Raw genomic sequence first — 20,766 nt, 5'->3', positions numbered from 1 at the left:
GAGTAAGAGTCCACACGCACTGAGAAATCTGATTACTGAGCTAAAATCCAGCCTCTTTATCAGATTTCTTATTCAGATTTATAGACCTTACTCCGATCTAAGAAATCAGAGTGTACTGTTTACATGCCCATTTGAATAATCGGAAAACTGCAGAATCATAATCAGATTATTGAGTGCATGTAAACACACTCACTGACAGTAGCTCATACTTTTGAACATGGAGTCTGTTTTGGACTCAGTTCTGATTCAGATGTGCTTTTATTAATCAACCAATGTTTTAGCCCCTGTAAAACTTTTTCCAGAAAGACGACCAACAACAACCCCATCTTATGAAAAAAATATATATATAATAAATCACACTTTTACATTTTTTTTGAAAAATACACTGATTTAATAATGGATTTTTAACGATTTTCCATCATTCAGCAGCATTGGTAGTCTAACATTAAACGTGAAGGACTGAAATCAAACTAACAAACTCAAATAGTGCTCAATAAAAAGACAATCAGGGTTTAAATCAAATGTAAAACAAACTAAACAACAAGAAAATAAAGGCTGACCACATTTTCCCTTCATTTCTAAGCCTACATATCACAATATAGTTGGTCATAATCAGTATTTGCTCCACAAATCCAACTTTACAGACTCTTAAAGGTTACATCTAGGATTATATACGATTATTTATTATTATAATTATTTACTAAATTACTTTACATTAAAGATCTGGATACTTCTTTAAAAATAGAATGAGTAAAATAGGCTCACACGGTTAAAGCTATGAGTGTGAGCTGCTTTAGCTACAGTTACAGTTACAGTGACACTTTACAGTGCACATCAGGTACAGCTGTGCTTCTGCTGACGTCATCAGGAGGTACAGTGTTTGTGCCTGTGTGTGTAGTGTGCTTGCCTATTGTGTGTATGCCTGTACTGGAAGCCATACACATGTGTCTGACCACTTCATTGGGTCCACCTACCATGTATCTACACTCACTGTCCATTTAGTTGCTATGTAGGGGAGCTTTGTAGATCTACAGATTCACTGTCCAGTCTTGCACCTTGTAAAATGTTGGTCATCCTCTACTCCTTCATCAGTGGTCACAGGACGCTGCCCACAGGACGCTGTTGGCTGGACATTTTTGGTTGGTGGACTATTCTCAGTCCAGCAGTGACACTGAGGTGTTTAAAAACTCCAGCAGCACTGCTGTGTCTGATCCACTCAGACCAGCACAACACACACTAACACACCACCACCACGTCAGTGTTACTACAGTGCTGAGAATGATCCACCACCCAAATAGTACCTGCTCTGTGAGGGTCCATGGGGGTCCTGTCCACTGAAGAACAGGGGAGAAGGGGGCTAACAAAGTACGCAGAGAAACAGATGGACTAACTGTAGAACTACAAAGCCCATCTGCATGGTCAGTGGGGCTGGAAAGGCTGGTCTTCTTGACCCTACTGTTTTTATATGGGGGTGGTTATGTCATTAAAACATGCCTTATGTTATTTTTTCCCAGTTTTCTCCCCAATTTAGTCGTATCCGGTTCCACCCACTAGTTAGGACTCCCCCAATCACACGACCCCATCAGCGCTAGGAGGGTGAAGGCAAACACTGGCTTCCTCTGAGACCTGTGAAGCTCCACCGCATCTTTACGAACTGCCGCTATTGCAACGTCACTGGACAGCTCAACACGCTCGGAGGAGAACACTAACCACCAGTTTCGGTTACGTCAGCTAACAGACGCCTGCACTAGCTAGTACTGTGCTTAGCATCACAAGGGATCAAACTTGTGATCGCCTTATGGTTTTTTAATAAACCGATAAATGTTTTTCCGATACCGATAAATTCCAGCGCACAATGCTCAACAAACACATGAACTGTGAAAAACGTAGATCACAGACTCAAACGTGACCCCTACGGTTTGAGGACACAAGACCACTTTTACACTCTTACCCCGCGTTCACACCAGCAGCGAGGCAATCCGACGAGGCGGCCGGAGGTCATTCATGTTCAACGAGAGCTGCGATTTCCAGCAACAGGGGGTAGCGTGAATGTTGGCGATGCGAAGTGGGCGGAGTCAGACATGACAAAGTTGAGCGGAGTTTAACTTTATGCAAATAAAGAGCGAAGCGACGTAGAGGTTACCAATAGGAATTGAGCACTGAGCAGCGTAGTACACGCTTTATCTCCACCACTGTGAAACAGTACGCTCCGTTTTCGGTTCCTAGATAACTGTTCCAGAGACGGAATATTGCCGGCGGTGCTTTTGCTGCAAACAGACAGTAACCGCAAGGCAGGGATGCATCTGATTTGTTCTTGGCGTCAGCGAAACCATGGCAACCAACGGTCAGTTGGAATTCAGAAACGCCCGCAGGCGATGAGCGACCAGTGATTTGGGCGTCGAAGGGCGAAAAGTCGCTGCCGTTGTGAACACACGGTTAAAAAGATGGTTCTTTAAGGGTTCTTTAGTAAAGACAATGGGCCTCATTCAAACGATAGCATCCTAAGTTTGTTCTTATGTGTGTTCTTGAGAAAGAGCCAAAGAAAAAGTCTACGTCAGATTCATGACGTGATCTTAAAGCGCAGAACGGTTCTCACCTTTGTGCTCTTGACAAATCCCAAATAAGAGAACAGTGATGAATGTCAGAATCTTCGTCAAAACTGCGTCAGTGGGTTTAAGAAGAGATTTCTTCTTAAGAACGGTTGGTGAATGAGGCACATAGGCTGGTCCTACATAGAACCATGAACACTCGAAGGACGAAGGCGCAATCTTTCTTCAGATTGATGGAGAATGTGTTGTATATGGTTCTATGCAGCACCAAAAAGGGTTCTGCAATTGTTACAAGCTTAACATTGTCACAGTGGAAGAGCCCTTTTTGGTGATATATAGAACAACATGTTCTCCAAAGAACCATCATGAACCACCATGCAAAGAACCGTTTAAGCATACAAATGGTCCTTTGAGTGTTCATGGTTCTACACAGAGCCATTGTCTTTACCAAAGAACCCTTGAAGAACCATCTTTTTTTAAGAGTGTACAGACTGAGTGGGCTCATGCACAGACTTCAGAAACAGTGTAAAACACATGCGGGTTCCCCTTTATGAACAACGGTCTAGATTTAAAAATCGGAGCCGTTCCTACTCGTCCTGCCCGAGTGGACCTGCTGAAGTGGCCAGTGAGTGCAGCATGGTGACCGCTTGGAAGCTGGTAAGCGCTGTTTTGGCTGCAGTGCATGCTCTGGTGGAACATGGGTAATATCTGAATTTTCTCTTCTGTGTGTGTGTGTGTGTGTGTGTGTGTGTGTGTGTGTGCTTGTCTTGCTATCCTTGTGAGGACTATAAGTCCTCACAGTGATACGACACCATGGCATTTAGGCTCAAGTGAGGACGTTTCACCACAGATTACACTGTTTAGGAAAAACTAAAAGAGCAGAAAGTTGCCTTTTGGATGCTGAAGTTGAGGTTTGGTTTAGGTTTAGGGTTAGGTTTAGGGTTGGATACTGATGTTAAGGTCAGGGTTATGTTTAGGGTTAGGTTTAGGGTTAGGTTTAGATTTGGATACTGAGGTTAAGCTCAGGGTTAAGTTTAGGTTTGGATGCTGAGGTTAATGCTAGGGTTAGGTTTAGGTTCGGAATTAGGGTTAGGTTTAGATTTGGATACTAAGGTTAAGGTCGGGGTTAGCTTTAGGTTTAGGTTCGGATGCTGAGATTAAGGTCAGGGTTAGGTTTGGATACTGAGGTTAGGTTTAGGGTTAGGGTTATGTTTGGATACTGAGTTTAGGGTTTGGTTTAGGTTTGGGGCTGAGGTTAAGATCAGGCTTAGATTTGGGCTTAGGGTTAGGTTTAGGTTTGGATGCTGAGGTTAATTTTATGGTTAGGTTTAGATTCAGAATTAGGGTTCGGTTTAGATTTGGATACTGAGGTTAAGGTCGGGGTTAGGTTTAGGTTTGGGACCTGAGGTGAAGATCAGGGTTAGGTTTGGGTTTGGATGCTGAGGTTAAAGTCAGGGTCAGGGTTAGGTTTGGATACTGAGTTTAGGTTTAGGGTTAGCTTTAGGTTTGGATGCTGAGTTTAGAGTTAGGTTTAGGTTTGGGATTAGGGTTAGGTTTATGTTCAGATACTGAGGTGAAGATCAGGGTTAGGTCTAGGTTTGGATGATGAGGTTAAGGTCAGGGTTAGGCTTAGGTTTGGATACTCAGGTTAGGTTTAGGGTTAGCTTTAGGTTTGGATTCTGGGTCTAGCGTTAGTTTTAGGTTTAGGGTTAGGTTTGGTTACTGAGTTTAGGGTTGGGTTTAGGTGTAGGTGTAGTATTATGTAGCTACAGTAATACAAAAATCAATAGAAACCCATGGAAGTCCCTGACAAGTATAGCAAGACAAATGTGTGTGTGTGTGTGAGTGTGTGTGTGTGTGTGAGTGTGTGTGTGTGTGTGTGAGTGTGTGTTTAGGAGCAGAATGCAGACTGTAGCTCTTTAAACGCAGCGCGTCGTTGTTCCCGCTCCTCCTCCACCCTCTTCTTCTCCTCCTGCTCCTCACGAAGCTCCTCCTCGAACTTGCTGCGCACAGACAGAGCCTGAGCCTAACACAGAAATGGCTTCGTTAGATCAGGTTCTATACATATTAAATAAACAGCACTTAAAAATCACGCTGTTAACAGAGAAGAGCAGATCAGGCGACAGAAACAGCCACAGTTTTGCTCAGCCTTAAAGAGCTCAACTGTTATTGTCCTTTTAAATCACACTTTCAGAGCTTTCTTGTAACAAACCTAAGCATAAAAATACAAAATACATTTAAAAACGTATTTATTGGTACACCGTTTGTCTTATAGCTCACAAAGATGTGCACTTTCTCTTCCACAGGACGTCCACTGTCTGTCTGAAGTGTGTTAACAGAATAGGATATTAGCACACACTGTTGGAAATGAAGGTTCTGTGCAGGAACATTTCTCGTTCATCAAGGTACAAACAATGTAAATGTTCCCTCAAAGCTACAACAGTGGTTTTAAGGTCTGATTGTGAACCTTAAATGAGTTTTTCCAGGTGAAAAGTTCGTATTCGTACCTTTTCATAACCGAATGATTTAAACAGAACAGTAAAATAAAAGCCTGGAGACGAGACGGGGTGTGTGGAGTCAGTACAGCTTAGAACATATCATTACAGTGGATTATGGTTCAGTTATGTTCCCTGACTAAAGGCACTGAGATGGACCCTTGAGGGTCCCACCCCTGTGACAAAAGGGGCACTGACCCAGTGACAGTTTACTACCTTTATATCTTAGGGTGTAGCTGTTTTACGTTATTTAAACCGTTTTCTTTCTTAATTAAAATGTGACAGTGGAGGAAAAGCAGTACTGCCATATTTACAAACACAAAGAGGAGCCAAGGTGACCCCAAACTTTTGACAGACAAGTGTACAATACATAGCAAAGTCTATTTAAAGTAGCAGACGTTGCATTTCCTTTCTGTCGCCACTAGAGGGAGGCAGATGGGCAAGTTGAGAATATGTTCAGACACCAGAGGGCGCGCAAGAGACAGAGGCCAAAATGAATGAGGCCCTGTGGAGCTTTTACGCAAAACTGCAGTTTGTAAATGTTATTAAAAAAAACAACAAAAAAATTATTTTGTCCTCACGGAAAACAGAATAACATAAAATTTTAAAATACTGATTGTTATTGTGCTAAATGCTTTTTTACTGATACAGTTTTCAGTTTTTATTGATTTTTAAATGTAATACTTGCCTCTGCTCCTGCGGGAATGAGTTTAAAGGGCCAATATCATGGAAAACCTCATTCATATACATATATAATATATATATATATATATATATATATATATATATATATATACACACATATGTGTGTGTGTGTATAGATAGATACATAGATAGATAGATAGATAGATATGTATTTAGAACAGTTTGGTGTTCAGCCTACAGTAAGTTGCCTCTCCCCCCATTCAAGCTTTAGTTTTGAGGGATGTTTCAGCCCAGACTGATTTTTTCGGCATTATACAGGACAACCAATCAGAACAGAGCTCATTTACATATATGAGTCTTAAAGGCACAGTAACAGAAGCAGCCTGTTGAACTCTAAGGGATGAGTCAGGGTGTAAAATGGCCATATAAATATGAAGTATGGCAGTTTGTGGTACATAAAACCACACATATGTAAGTTGGAACTCAGGAAAAATGATAATAAAGAATAATAGTAAAAGTAAAATGTTCAGCTGTTTTCAGTCCAGTTCACCGAGGACTCTCTCGTGGGCCCTCTGCTGTCTGCAGTCTTGTTTTTCTCTCTCTCTCTCTCTTTCTCTCTCTCTCTCTCTCTATCTCTCTCATTCACACACACACCTTGGCCTCGAAGAATTCCCGCGCTCCTCGCACGCCCTCCGTCGAGACATTGATCTCTGAGAGGCGAGCGAGAGCCATCAGACCACTCTCCTCCTGCAGCTCGCCTGCAGCAGCCCTGCGGAAGATCAGGAGGAACTGAGAAAGAGAGAGAGACAGAGAGAGAGAGAGAGAGAGACAGAGGAAGAGAGAGAGAGAAAGAGAGATAGAGAGAGGGAGACAGAGGGAGAGAGAGACAGAGAGAGAGAGAGAGAGAGACAGAGAGACAGAGAGAGAGAGAGATGTGTCAGTGTGTCATGAAATCTCAAATTTAACCATGAAATTCATTCTGAAATCGCTTTATTTGCAGACGATTCAAATTAATTTCTGAACAGATTCCAAATAGACAGAAACTCTTTTAGGGAATTTTATTTTAGCCTAAACTGAGCAGATACTTCACTGAATATTATTCTAACCTGGAGTGATCAATCCTAACATTCCACAGTCGATGCACCTTCAGATCATCACACTCTCACATTATCACCTCAACCTGCCTCTCTCCCCCCACTGACTGACCGAGATCAGACAGAGCAGAACTCTGATTAATCACAGACTGACCTCAGATCACATTACAGAGAGAGACATTACAGCAACAGAGAGAGAGAGAGAGAGAGAGAGAGACATTACAGCAACACAGAGACAGAGAGAGAGAGACATTACACCAACACAGAGACAGAGAGAGAGACAGAGAGAGAGAGAGAGAGAGAGAGAGAGAGAGACACACATTACACCAACCCAGAGACAGAGAGAGAGAGACATTATACCAACCCAGAGAAAGAGAGAGAGAGACATTACCAAATTAGTCACTCCTCAAACTATAATTATTTAGGCATCAAAAGCTCTTCATGTAATTTTCATCAGGCAGTGAATGAACTGAGAGAAAAAGCTCGCAGGGCTTTCTTTGCCATAAAACGACAAATTTTTGTAGAAATTCCAATCAGAATTTGGCTTAAAATATTTGAGTCAGTAATTGAACCAATTGCCCTTTATGGCAGTGAAGTGTGGGGTCCGCCAACTAATCAACAATTCAACAAATGGGACAAACATCCAATTGAGACTCTGCAAGCAGAATTTTGCAAAAACATTTTAAAAGTACACAGAAACACCACCAACAATGCATGCAGAGCAGAATTAGGTCAATACTCATTCATTATAACAGTACAAAAAAGGGCAATCAAATTTTGGATGTACCTGAAAAATAGCGACCCCCCCCCCACTCATATCATTATAAAGCTCTGCAGTACCAGGAGCTGAGCAAGGACAACAGCCCCCTCACTCAGCTGGTCCTGAACTACACACTAACACACACTAACACACACTAACACTCACTAACACACACTAACACACACTCACACACACTACACTCACTAACACACACTCACACACTACACACACTAACACACACTCACACACACTAACACTCACTAACACACACTCACACACACTAACACACACTCACACACACTAACACTCACTAACACACACTCACACACACTAACACACACTAACACACACTCACACACACTAACACTCACTAACACACACTCACACACACTAACACACACTCACACACACTAACACTCACTAACACACACTCACACACACTAACACACACTCACACACACTAACACTCACTAACACACACTCACACACACTAACACTCACTAACACACACTAACACACACTCACACACACTAACACACACTCACACACACTCACACACACTAACACACACTAACACACACTCACACACACTAACACACACTCACACACTAACACACACTAACACACACTCACACACACTAACACTCACTAACACACACTCACACACACTAACACACACTCACACACACTCACACACACTCACACACACTAACACTCACTAACACACACTCACACACACTAACACACTAACACACACTCACACACACTCACACACACTCACACACACACTCACTAACCACATCACACACTAACACACACTCACACACACTCACACACACTAACACTCACTAACACACACTCACACACACTAACACTCACTAACACTCACTAACACACACTCACACACACTAACACACACTCACACACTCACACACACACACACACTAACACACACTCACACACACTAACACACACTCACACACACTCACACACACTAACACACACTCACACACTCACACACACTCACACACACTAACACTCACTAACACACACTCACACACACTCACACACACTAACACACACTCACACACACTAACACTCACTAACACACACTAACACACACTCACACACACTAACAATCACTAACACACACACACACTAACACACTAACACTCACTAACACACACTAACACACACTCACACACACTAACAATCACTAACACACACACACACTAACACACTAACACTAACACAAACTCACACACACTAACAATCACTAACACACACTCACACACACTAACACACACTAACATACACACACTAACACACACACACTAACACACACTCACACACACTAACACACACTCACTAACACACACTCACACACACTAACACTCACTAACACACACTCACACACACTAACACTCACTAACACACACACACTAACACACACTAACAATCACTAACACACTAACACTCACTCACACACACTAACACACACTAACACACACTAACACTCACTAACACACACACACACACTAACACTCACTCACACACACTAACACACACACACACTAACACTCACTAACACACACTCACACACACTAACACACACACACACACTAACACACACTCACACACACTAACAATCACTAACACACACTAACACTCACTCACACACACTAACACACACTAACACTCACTAACACACACACACTAACACTCACTCACACACACTAACACACACACACACACTAACAATCACTAACACACACTAACACTCACTAACACACACTCACACACACTAACACACACTAACACTCACTAACACACACTAACACACACTCACACACACTAACACACACTAACACTCACTAACACTCACTAACACACACTCACACACACTCACACACACTAACACTCACTAACACACACTAACACACACTCACACACACTAACACACACTAACACACACTAACACTCACTAACACACACTCACACACACTAACACACACTAACACTCACTAACACTCACTAACACACACTAACACACACTAACACTCACTAACACACACTAACACACACACACACACACTAACACACACTAACACACACTAACACTCACACACACACACACTAACACTCACTAACACTCACTAACACACACTAACACACACTAACACTCACTAACACACACTAACACACACACACACACACTAACACTCACTAACACACACTAACACACACTAACACTCACTAACACACACTCACACACACACTAACACTCAACAGACTCAGGACCAGAAAAACACAACCAATCTGATCAGAATTAACCAAATTACAGAACATCTGAGAGAAAAACACAGAGACTATTGGGAAACTCAAACAAAATCACAAAGTAAAATGCAGTGTAATCTGGCCCTAAAAAGACAGTACACTGTGGCAGAGACCCTGAGCCCAGTGACTGATCTGAGACTGAGGACCACCCTGACGAGGTACAGACTCAGTCAGCATAGTCTGGCTGTCGAGACCGGCAGGCACAGGAGGTCCTGGCTGCCTCAGGAAAAAAGAACAGGCCAGCAATGTGAACAGAATAAAACAGAGACAGAGCTGCACTTCCTGACTGAGCTCCCGAAATTCACTTTCACGAGACGAGATCCACAAAGAGTTCTTTACAAACATCAACAACAAAGATCCCACATTTACCAGCCTCTCTAACACAGAGACACTGCTGTATCTGTTAGGGGAGCACAGAGAGTACATCCTGACCTGCCCCCATGAGAGGGACAGTGAGTGACCATGTCTCACATACACACACACACACACACACACGCGCACGCACAAATACACGTTTGTTTTTCATGCATAGACTATTGTTCTATTTTATTGTATCCTGCCTTTTTAAAATTACAGCTCTACAACTTAGCAATTTTGCAATGTTTAATATGTTAAGATCAAAAAGAGGGAGAGAGAAAGAGAGAGAGGGAGAGAGAGAGAGAGAGAGAGAGAGAGGGACAGAGAGAGAGAGAGAGGGAGAGAGAGAGAGAGAGAGAGGACAGAGAGAGAGAGAGAGAGGGAGAGAGAGAGAGAGAGGGACAGAGAGGAGAGAGAGAGGTGGAGAGAGTGTAATCTTATCCGTATGGAATGCCTCGATCAGGAGAAAGACAGAGCCCGACACACACAGCAGAGCCACTGTGCTCCACACACACCTGTGCTTATTCCCTGTAAGTGTGTGAGCGTGTGAGAACACACTGTTCGCTCTCCACTCTATACAGCCTATATATGGAAACTAAGCACAAAAAGTACCACATATTCATGCACTACGTAGACAAAAGTATTGGGACACCTCCACATTACACTACAGGAGCTTTTATGACTCCCATTCTAAATCCCATAGGCATTAATATGGAGATGGTCCCCCTTTGCAGCTCTAACAGCTTCCACTCTACTTCTACCCAAACTGTTACTGCAGTGCTGAGAATGACCCACCACCCAAATAATACCTGCTCTGTGGGGGTCCTCTGGGGGCTGACCACTGAACAGGGTAACAGAGAACAGAGTGTGCAGAGAACAGATGATCTACAGGAACAGATGGACTGTGAAACTATATGGTCAGTGGAGCTGATAAAGTGGTCAGTGAGTGTAGATATGAGGACGTGGTCCTCGTGCAGTGCTGGGTGAGTGTGTGTTCAGCTGGGATCTGAACTGACTTCATACACACCTCTCTGAAGCTGAGCTTGCCGTCGTAGTCCTCGTCCACCTCTCGGATCATGCTCTTCAAGCCCAGGTGAGTCTGAGGAGCTCCCAGCTTCTCCATCATCATCTTCAGCTCCATCAGGTCGATGAAGCCGTCCTTACCGGAGTCGAACCTGCAGAACAGGCAGAGCTGGATTCACATCACACATCCAATGAAGAGCCAGTTCAGCTACTCTGAGGGCACACACTCTACTCAACTGCTCACAGTTTGTATGATCTGCACAGAAAAGCGTTGAGCGATAGAGAACGAAAGGGACGCTCTGGAGAGGCCGGACGGTCACCGTGCCCAACGCCACGTGTGGGCTGGAGGGGTCTAAAGCCCCCCAGCATTGGGCTGTGGAGCAGTGGAACTGTGTTCTCTGGAGTGATGGAGCTCCATCCAATACCTTTGGGATGAGACGGAGTGATCCAGAACCGTCCAACAAAGGGGAGAGAGAGAGAGAGAGAGAGAGAGAGAGAAAGAGAGAGGAGAAAGAGGGGGGAGAGAGGGGAGAGAGGGAAATGCAAATGAGAGAGAGAGGCAGAGAGAGAGAGAGAGAGAGAGAGAGAGAGAGAGAGAGAGAATGAGAGACAGGAATAAGAGAGAGAAAGGAGAGAGACAGAGAAAGAGAGAAATACAAAGGAAAGAGACAGACAGAAAAAGAAAGCAGAGATAGAAAAGAGAGATGGGGAACACAAAGGAGGACAGAGAGACAGAGAAATAGAAAGGAGAGAGAGAGTGAGTGAGTGAGTGAGTGAGTGAGAGAGAGAGAGCCAGCAGGAGATTCTATTTTGGTTTGAGTGGGATCTCTTTCTCTCTCCTCCTTTCTCTCTCTCTCTCTCTCTCTCCTCCTTTCTCTCTCTCTGTCTCTCTCTCTCTGTCTCTCTGTCTCTCTCTCTCTCTCTTATCAGCATGTGTTGAATGGGAGTTCTAATCTCGTTTGTGCAGAGCGACCACATTGTTTCAGAAAGGCAGTTACCATAACTGTCAATCAGACGTCAGCCAATCAAGCGGCACAGGTCAGTCAAAGCCACACCCACTTGATTCAATCAGAAACAACCTATGGGATGTGTGTGTGTGTGTGTGTGTGTGTCCCTCTCTGGCTCTCCCACACATCCTGCAACAACTGCTGACCAGAGCAACTAAACACCTAAAACACACACACACACACACACACACACACACACACACACTGACACATACAGTCCAAAACACAAGTGCAAAAAACACCCACACTGCTCTCTGCCCTAGACATAATTGTGGGCATGCTGAGTGTGTGTGTGTATGGATGTGTGTGTGTGTGTGTTCTCTTTGTACTCTCTGTTTTCCTGCTGTGGTATTTATAGATGCCAAGGCTTTGGGGCATTGAGCGCTGGCCTTCAGTCCACTGCAGCACACACACACACACACACACACACCACGACAATCCATCTAGTTCTAATATCAGACTGAGAATGAGCAGAAATCAGAGACCCCCTTTAGTTAATTTCATTTCCAATCAAAACTGGCATTCAGTACAAGTTCTTCTTTTTTCAGGAGATGTTTCTGAGATCAGATATCAGATCATCCACTATCATAACGAAGGAGAAAGTCAGAGTGGAAAAACACAAAATGGGGCTCCTAACAACCACCTGGAAGAGCTGGTAGACCCCAAAACTGCCCCCGTCAGATAAACAGCACTTAAAGCTTTCATCTCTGAGAGAGAGGAGAAAATCAAGCTGCTTCAGATCTGAAAACATCCACAGGTGTTTCTATCCATCCTTCCACTGTGAGAAGACGACTCAGCGCTGTGGGTCTGAAAGGATGTGTAGCTGATCAAGAAGAACCTCACTGAGAAAAGGAGACGGACACACCAAACAAAGAAGCTGAACGATGGACTGACCACCCCAGAGTCCAGACCTCAACACCACTGAATGTGTTTGATTACTTCAGAAAATGATCAACCAGCTTCTAAGACTGAACTTTGGAGGTGTGTCTGCAGATTCTTTGAGGAACTGAAAGTGAGTCTCCTGAAAAGAAGGGAAGATGGGAGAGAAAAGAGAGAAAGAGAGAGAGAAATAGAGAAAAAAGAGAAAAGAAAGAAAGAGTGAGAGAAATAGAGAGAAAAGAGAAAGAAGAAAAAATAGAAAAATAGAGAAAAACAAAAAAGGAGAGAGAGAGAGAGAGAAATAGAGAAAAAGCAAAGAGAGAAAGAAATAGAGAGAAAAGAGCAAGGAGAAAGAAACAGAAAAATAGAGAAAAACAAAAAAGGAGAGAAAGAGAAGGAAGAGGAAGAAGAGAAAGAGAGACAGAAATAGAGAAAAAAGAAAGGAGAGAACTAGAGAAATAGAGAAAATGATAAAGGAAAGAAAGAGAGAGAAATAGAGAGAAAAGAGAAAAGAAAGAAAGAGAGAAAAAAGAGAAAGGAGAGAGAAAGAAAAAAGAAAGGACAAAAAGACAGATATATAAAGAAGAGAAAGCAGAGAAAGAGAGTGAGAAAAAGAGGAAAAAGAGAAAGAAGAGAGAAAGAAACAGAGAAAACAGAGAAAGGAAAGAAAGAGAGAGGGAAATAGAGAGAGAAACGAAAGAGTCCGAGACAAAGAGAGACAGAACAAGAGAGAGTGGGAGAAATAGAAAAATGTGAGAAAGAGGAAAAAAGAAAAAGAAAGTTCTGAAATGAAAGAAGAAGAGAGAAAGAGAAAAAAGTGAGAGAGACAGAGTGAGAGAGATAGAAAATGACAGGGAAAATAATGAGAGAGACAGAAAAGTGTAGTGTAGTGATGTAGAGTGAGGTTGGCGTGTCGCTGCCCACTGCATGCCTGACGCATTCCAGCTCATCACTCCTCCCTAACACACACACACACACACACACACACACACACACACACACACACACACACACACTCACTCACTCTCTCTCTCTCTCTCTCTCCCTCTCTCTCTCTCGATCAGGAGTAATTCACACACAGATGAGGGTGAAAGTGACCATGGAAACCCAGGAGGCCCGACAGGAGGAGGAATCTAGGACAGACTGTGTGTGCGTATTTGAGTGTGTGTGTGTGTGCATATGTGAGTGTGTGTGTGTGTGTGTGTGAGTGTGTGTGTGTGTGTGTGTGTGTGTGTGTGTCCTGAATGCTGAGATTGTTTTTTTATGAATGATATGTCAGGATTAGAGGGAGAGCGGGGCTCAAACTAACACCGCGCAAAATCCTGCATTGTTCTTTATTATTTTCTCTGATTTCTCTAATTACACAGTTCACACCAAAAACACTCATAACTCAGTTTCACTCGCCTGTTTTCCAGCCTCTATTTATCCCCTACAACCACAAACTTCATCTTACTGTGCCTTTCAGAATGATACATGTAAATGAGCTGTGTCCTGATTGGCTGAGCCTCGTTCAAAAAGCAGTCCGGGTTGAAACACTCTGTATAACTTCGGCGTGAGTGGGCGGGGCTACAGTGCTGTAGGCCGAACAGGTGATTATACACTATATGGACAAAGTATTGAGTTCCGGTGTTTCAGCCACACCCACTAATAACAGGTGAATAAAATTAAGCACACTTGCAGCCTCGACAGACAAACACTGGCAGTAGAGGGTCGTACTGAAGAACTCAGTGACTTTAAACATGGCTCTGTCATAGGATGCCACCTCTGACACAAGTCTTCCGTCCTGCTAGATCTGCCCCAGACAACTGTAAGTGCTATTACTGTGAAATGGAAGCACCTTAGAGAAACAAGCACGGTGTAAAGCGCCGCCACTGGACTGTGGAGCAGTGGAAATGTATTCTGTGGAGTGACGAATCAGCTTCTCTATCTGTCAGTCTGATGGACGAGTCTGGGTTTGGAGAACGTTACCTGCCTGACTGCACTGTGCCAGCTGTACAGTTTAGTGGAGGAGGGATGATGCTATGGGGCTGTTTTTCAGGGGTTGGTCTAGAACCCTTAGTTCCAGTGAAGGGAAATCTTAATGCTTCAGCAAAACAAGACATTCTGGACAATTGTACACTTCCAACTTTGTGGGAACAGTTTGGGGAAGAACCTTTCCTGTTCCAGCATGACTGAGCCCCAGTGCACAAAGCAGCTCCATAAAGTCATGACTGGGTGAGTTTGGTGTGGAAGAACTTGACTGGCCCTCACAGAGCCCTGACCTCAACCCCATCAAACACCTTTAGGATGAACTAGATCTCATCTTGGTGGCTCTTATATAGAACTGCAGATGAAGAGCTCACAGTGAGAGCTATCCAGGCTAAAGTACGGCCTCCACACGGGGGGGTTAGTTCAACACGCTGTTACAACTAAGACCCCCAAAGTAAACTCCATATCCACACATATAAATTCGACAGTTAATCTTTACTGCATATTCTCAAAACATGCTACAGATGTTGTGTAAATTATATATCGCTTCTGTCAGAACAAAACCTCGTATCTCCAAAATGGTAACTTTAGAGGAGAAGGAAAAAACATACTTTTCCTTTAATGTAAGTCAATGGAACCAGATGTCTTTCCAAGTAATTTTGGGCTGTTTTTTTTGTCCATTCATCATGAAATTTACACACAATGTAAAGGACAGTAGGTATTTTCAAATTATGCCAAAACTGAAAAATGACAAAAATGGAGATACAAGGTTTTCTGCCGTCAGCAGCGACGTATTTCAATTTTATCATGCTGTTTTTTGCTGTTGTACCTGTTGCACATTTGACAGAGTCTCTTTTCACAGAACATATTTATATGTATTTCACTTATTTCAGCTTGACATCATAACAACAGCAGAACCCTTGTTGGTGCTTTATAGAACCCCTTTCAAGAAGGATCTATATAGAACCATATACAACATATTCTCCATCAATCAGAAGAACCATTTCACCATGCAAAGAACCAATTAAGCATGCAAACGGTTCTTGGAGTCTTCATGGTTCTAAATAGAACAACTGTCTTTACTAAAGAAACTTGAAGAACTTTTTTAAGAGTGTAGTGAATGTCTAGACCCTCTGTCTGTTGCCCTTAACCCCCCCTGCCAATGGGGTCAGCTGTAACATTTGCACTCCACTCTCGGCTGAACTGGTCATTAATGGTCAGTGCTGGACGCAAAGTTTACCTTTGCTTTTGTAGTTGAGATGTGGACGGGCAAATGTTGCACTTTTAAACATAATTTGGCAAAAAAAAAAAAGAACCAAAGTTTTGCGCCCCGCTCTCCCGTACACTGAGTACTGAGTAGAGAGAGAGAGAGAGAGAGAGAGAGACTGTAAATGAGAATACATTAAGCACAGAACAGAACTGAGGTGTTTCTGTCAGTCTGCATATTTGATGCACATTTAAAAGCTCTTTAAAAAGTGATACTGAATCTGTGCCCATCTTGCATCTGACCCATTTTCCTGTTATCTGTGTCACGGTTTTCCTCTCCGGCTAAAACTGAGCGGAACAGGGCTGAAATGGGCCAAAGAGAACGAAATGTTTCTGATTGAAGCACAGGATGGAGAAAGGGACATTTTTCAAGCCTGAGTCCAAGCCTACATTCCAATTCTGGAAAAAAGTCCAATACTGTGTTTGGATGCCTGAAAAGAGAGAATCCACCACTGCATTAAGACTTCAGAAAAGAGAGAATCCACCACTGCATTAAGACTTCAGAAAAAAAGAGTCCAGGTCTGCATTCCCATTCTGGAAAAGAAAGAGTTCAGCCCTGTGTTCCAGCTCTAGAAAAGAAGGAGTTGTCACTGCATTCCAATTCCGGAAAGGAAAGAGCCCTGCCCTGTATTCTACTTCTGGAAAAGTCAATACCTGCATTCCAACTCCTGAAAAGTCCAACTTTGCATTCTAGTTTTGGAAAAGAGTGAGTCCAGTCCTTCATTTCAAATCCAGAAAAGAAAGAGTCCAACATGGTGTTGTAATTCTAGAAAAGAGAGAGTTTATTCCTGCATTCCAATACTAGAAAAGGAGTCCACCTCTGTGTTCTAAATCTGGACAAGAAAGAGTCCAGCCCAGCATTCCGATTCTGGAAACGGAATAGTCCATTCCAGCATTCCAACTCTAGAAAAGAAGAACTTCAACTTTGTCTTCCAATTCTGAAAAAGAGAGTGTCCAGCACTTCATTCCAAATCCAAAGAAGAAAGAGTGCAACACTGTGTTCTTATTCGGGAAAAAAGAGAGAATCTATTCCTGCAGTCCAAATTTGTGTTCTAATTCTGGGCAAGAAAGAGTCCAGCCCATTGTTCCGATTCTGGAAAAGAAAGAGTCCATTCCTGCATTCCAACTCCAGAAAAAAAGAATTCCAACTTTGTCCCCTGTATTTCAATTTTACAAAGGACAGAATCCAGCTTTGTTTTCTAATTCTAATTCTCTAAAAGTATCCAGCCAAGTGTTCAGATTCCGGTAAAGAAAGAGGCCAAGCTTGCATTTTGGAAAAATAGCTGTGCATTCTGATTACGAATTTTAGAGAAAGAGCAATGCATTCCAGTTCTGGAGAAAAGAGAGTCCAGCTCTGTGTTCAGACTCCAGAAAAGAAAGAGTCCATTCCTTTTATCAGACTCCAAAGTCTAAGTTTACGATTCTGGAAAAGAAGGAACTTAGGAATTCTGGAAAATAAAGAGTGCAGTCTTGCGTTTCAATTTTGGAACAGAAACGGAGCAGCTCTGCATTCCGATTCTGGAAAACACTCCAGACTCCAGCCCTGCGGCCCAGCTCTGGATTCTTGATATGAAAGAGTCCTTTACTCTTTTTAGTGTGTGATTTCCCGAGAGGAATTTGGGATTTTCATCACAGTGCTAGGGCGATGAGTGATCCTTGTCAGCTACTCAGGATTTCTATTTGAAGCCAGTCTTGCAAGCCAGATTTCTGTCTATCAACAGCAGCATTTTATAGGCTTTACCACTTAAAGTAACCAACGACTGCCTCCTTTTGACATGAAGAAAATGTACACTTTCACCTAAACACAAAAGATCATTTGTAATGGCTATTGCACTTTATTTGAGAATTAATCCTTTTGCTCCTTTCTTTCCACTGAAGAGCCCATATCCAACATTTTTCTTGTGATTAAAAATTTTCCTGACTGTCAAAACACAGTCATAATTCATTTCTACAAGACCATTTTTCCGACCTCTCTTCAACCCTCAGAACAAAACAGGCTGATTTTCTTGCTGTGCCTTTAAGACAGAAATGTGCAAATGACCTCTGGTCCCCTGATTGGTTGACATATATTGTTTTTTTTTTTTTTCAAAAAGCATCCAAGGCCAAAACACTCAACCTACTGAAAAATGTTCAGCGAGAGTGGGTGGGGCTAGACTGGACTGTAGACTGAATAGATAGGTATATGCAAATATACAGGTTTTGTGACATCACTGAAGCAATGAATTCAATTAAGCTTTTTTAGCAGCTTCGTTTCCATAAATGGGCTGCGTGTATACGGACTGAGGAGTGAATGATACATTTTTTAAACTTTAACAGTGTTTACATACCACATCAAGCTCTTCTACTGTAAAAAAGACAGAAAACGGAAATTTTCCGTTTTTTAAAGTTCCTTTAAAGTTATCTTGCAGGTCTATTTTTTCCAGTAATTTTTGCATTATTGCCAGAGTGTGGAGGCAAGACACTGTCTCCAAAGACACTTGTGCCCAGGGGCCTTGTGAGACCATGATCTATTGCTGCTTGTTAGCTGCATTAGCTTTATAGCTCCAGTTCAGAGCTAGAGGTGCAAACTTTGGACACTGAACGTGTCTTGGCGGAGACGGCACATCTGAAGTAAGAGGGGGAACTGTGTAAATTGGATCTTTCATTGAACCATCGCTAACTTAGTTCAGCGTAAATGCTCAGCTGGTTACCAGCGCTGAGGAGAGAACGGAGCCGTATTAGCATCAAACATGCACTTCATCACGGCCTTACGAGATACAGACTCAGCCTCACACACAAACATGAACACAAAGCTGGCATTGTCTGAGGTGGAGGGGGTGCCAGTGGGCACGCAAGTAGACCCTAGTGCTTCTGTAATGAGGACAGGAGGACAATGGGGCTGCAGAGAGAGAGAGAGAGAGAGAGAGAGAGAGAGAGAGAGAGAGAGATTGCCCTGGGAAAAAAGCATTATTCTGACCTGATCCATATGTAGGAAAACCATGCATGAGCTAATAGGTCAGTGAGAAGAGAGTCGACATTCAGAACACTTTTAAAAAAACTTTTTTTTCCTTAAATAATTCCAGCATTTTATAAAACATTCTGCATAATTCAGTGAGTGAGATGTAAACAGAGGGATTCAGAGTGTTTTGATGTGAAATGGTTCAGATTTGTTTACAGTGGTGGTGATAGGCACCAGGGGTCGCCATGACTACAACACAAATATGGACTTACTTACACTAAAGATCCCACTAAAGCCTGAGTGGACTGATAAATCAATGTGATCAGTTATTAATCTCAGTGTTACTGAGCTCTGCTAAAGCCTGAGTGGACTGATAAATCAGTGTGATCAGTTATTAATCTCAGTGTTACTGAGCTCTGCTAAAGCCTGAGTGGACTGATAAATCAGTGTGATCAGTTATTAATCTCAGTGTTACTGAGCTCTGCTAAAGCCTGAGTGGACTGATAAATCAGTGTGATCAGTTATTAATCTCAGTGTTACTGAGCTCTGCTAAAGCCTGAGTGGACTGATAAATCAGTGTGATCAGTTATTAATCTCAGTGTTACTGAGCTCTGCTAAAGCCTGAGTGGACTGATAAATCAGTGTGATCAGTTATTAATCTCAGTGTTACTGAGCTCTGCTAAAGCCTGAGTAGACTGATAAATCAGTGTGATCAGTTATTAATCTCAGAGTTACTGAGCTCTGCTAAAGCCTGAGTAGACTGATAAATCAATGTGATCAGTTATTAATCTCAGTGTTACTGAGCTCTGCTAAAACCTGAGTAGACTGATAAATCAGTGTGATCAGTTATTAATCTCAGCGTTACTGAGCTCTGCTAAAGCCTGAGTGGACTGATAAATCAATGTGATCAGTTATTAATCTCAGTGTTACTGAGCTCTGCTAAAGCCTGAGTAGACTGATCAATCAATGTGATTACCAGTTATTAATCTCAGTATTACTGAGTTCTATTAGAAAGCATATTGTATTATATTCTGACATAATTTATCACGATAACGCTTTGTATCGTCATATCGCTCAGCCCTACGCACACTCACACTCATGCGTCATCCACAGTGATGCACGCGCTCAGGCAGGCAGAGGTAACCCTGTATTAGTGATCATGCGCTGCACACTATTCAGCTTTTTTTCACAGACAGATCCTGACAGATCCCGCACGTGAGCTGACCGCAGCGCCTGCGTTAGTGACCCGCGCGCGTGTGCCCTTGCCCCTCACTCACCTTTTGAACATCTGCTCCATGTCTCTGATCTGCTTGCGGCTGAACTCCTTAAACTCGGTGTGCGGGTTGAACACGCGCGGCTGTCTGGGCGGCTCCGCGCGATCCTGCAGGTCCAGCCTGCGGTGCAGCTTCTCCGCGAGCTCGTCGGTCGCCATGGAGCGCGCGCGCGGC

At 43.0% G+C, this 20,766-nt stretch overlaps 1 protein-coding gene across 1 annotated transcript; it reads right to left on the bottom strand.

Moving 5' to 3' along the window:
- Nucleotides 1-2,951: 2,951 nt before the first annotated feature.
- Nucleotides 2,952-20,750, bottom strand: efhd1 (EF-hand domain family, member D1). The gene is made up of 4 exons (XM_036557236.1): nucleotides 20,596-20,750; nucleotides 11,265-11,412; nucleotides 6,344-6,478; nucleotides 2,952-4,575 (listed from the first exon to the last, which is right to left on the bottom strand). Exons 1-4 carry the CDS (start codon nucleotides 20,748-20,750, stop codon nucleotides 4,441-4,443), a joined length of 573 nt encoding a protein of 190 aa, XP_036413129.1. The 3' UTR covers nucleotides 2,952-4,440.
- Between the last annotated feature and the right edge of the window lie 16 nt (nucleotides 20,751-20,766).

The sequence above is a fragment of the Colossoma macropomum genome, unplaced genomic scaffold (assembly GCF_904425465.1).
Source record: "Colossoma macropomum unplaced genomic scaffold, Colossoma_macropomum, whole genome shotgun sequence".
Taxonomy (NCBI): Eukaryota; Metazoa; Chordata; class Actinopteri; order Characiformes; family Serrasalmidae; genus Colossoma; species Colossoma macropomum.
Note: the sequence above shows the minus strand (reverse complement) of the source record. Positions and strands in the feature narration are given on the sequence as shown.

What these genes read in the sequence shown, in the direction of transcription:
- efhd1 (XM_036557236.1), bottom strand. Translation starts at nt 20,750, where the DNA reads ATGGCGACCGACGAGCTCGCGGAGAAGCTGCACCGCAGGCTGGACCTG. An exon ending in ATGGAGCAGATGTTCAAAAG is followed by an intron (nt 11,413 to 20,595) that starts GTGAGTGAGGGG and finishes CCTGTTCTGCAG; the next exon opens with GTTCGACTCCGGTAAGGACG. An exon ending in GCAAGCTCAGCTTCAGAGAG is followed by an intron (nt 6,479 to 11,264) that starts GTGTGTATGAAG and finishes TCTCTTTCTCAG; the next exon opens with TTCCTCCTGATCTTCCGCAG.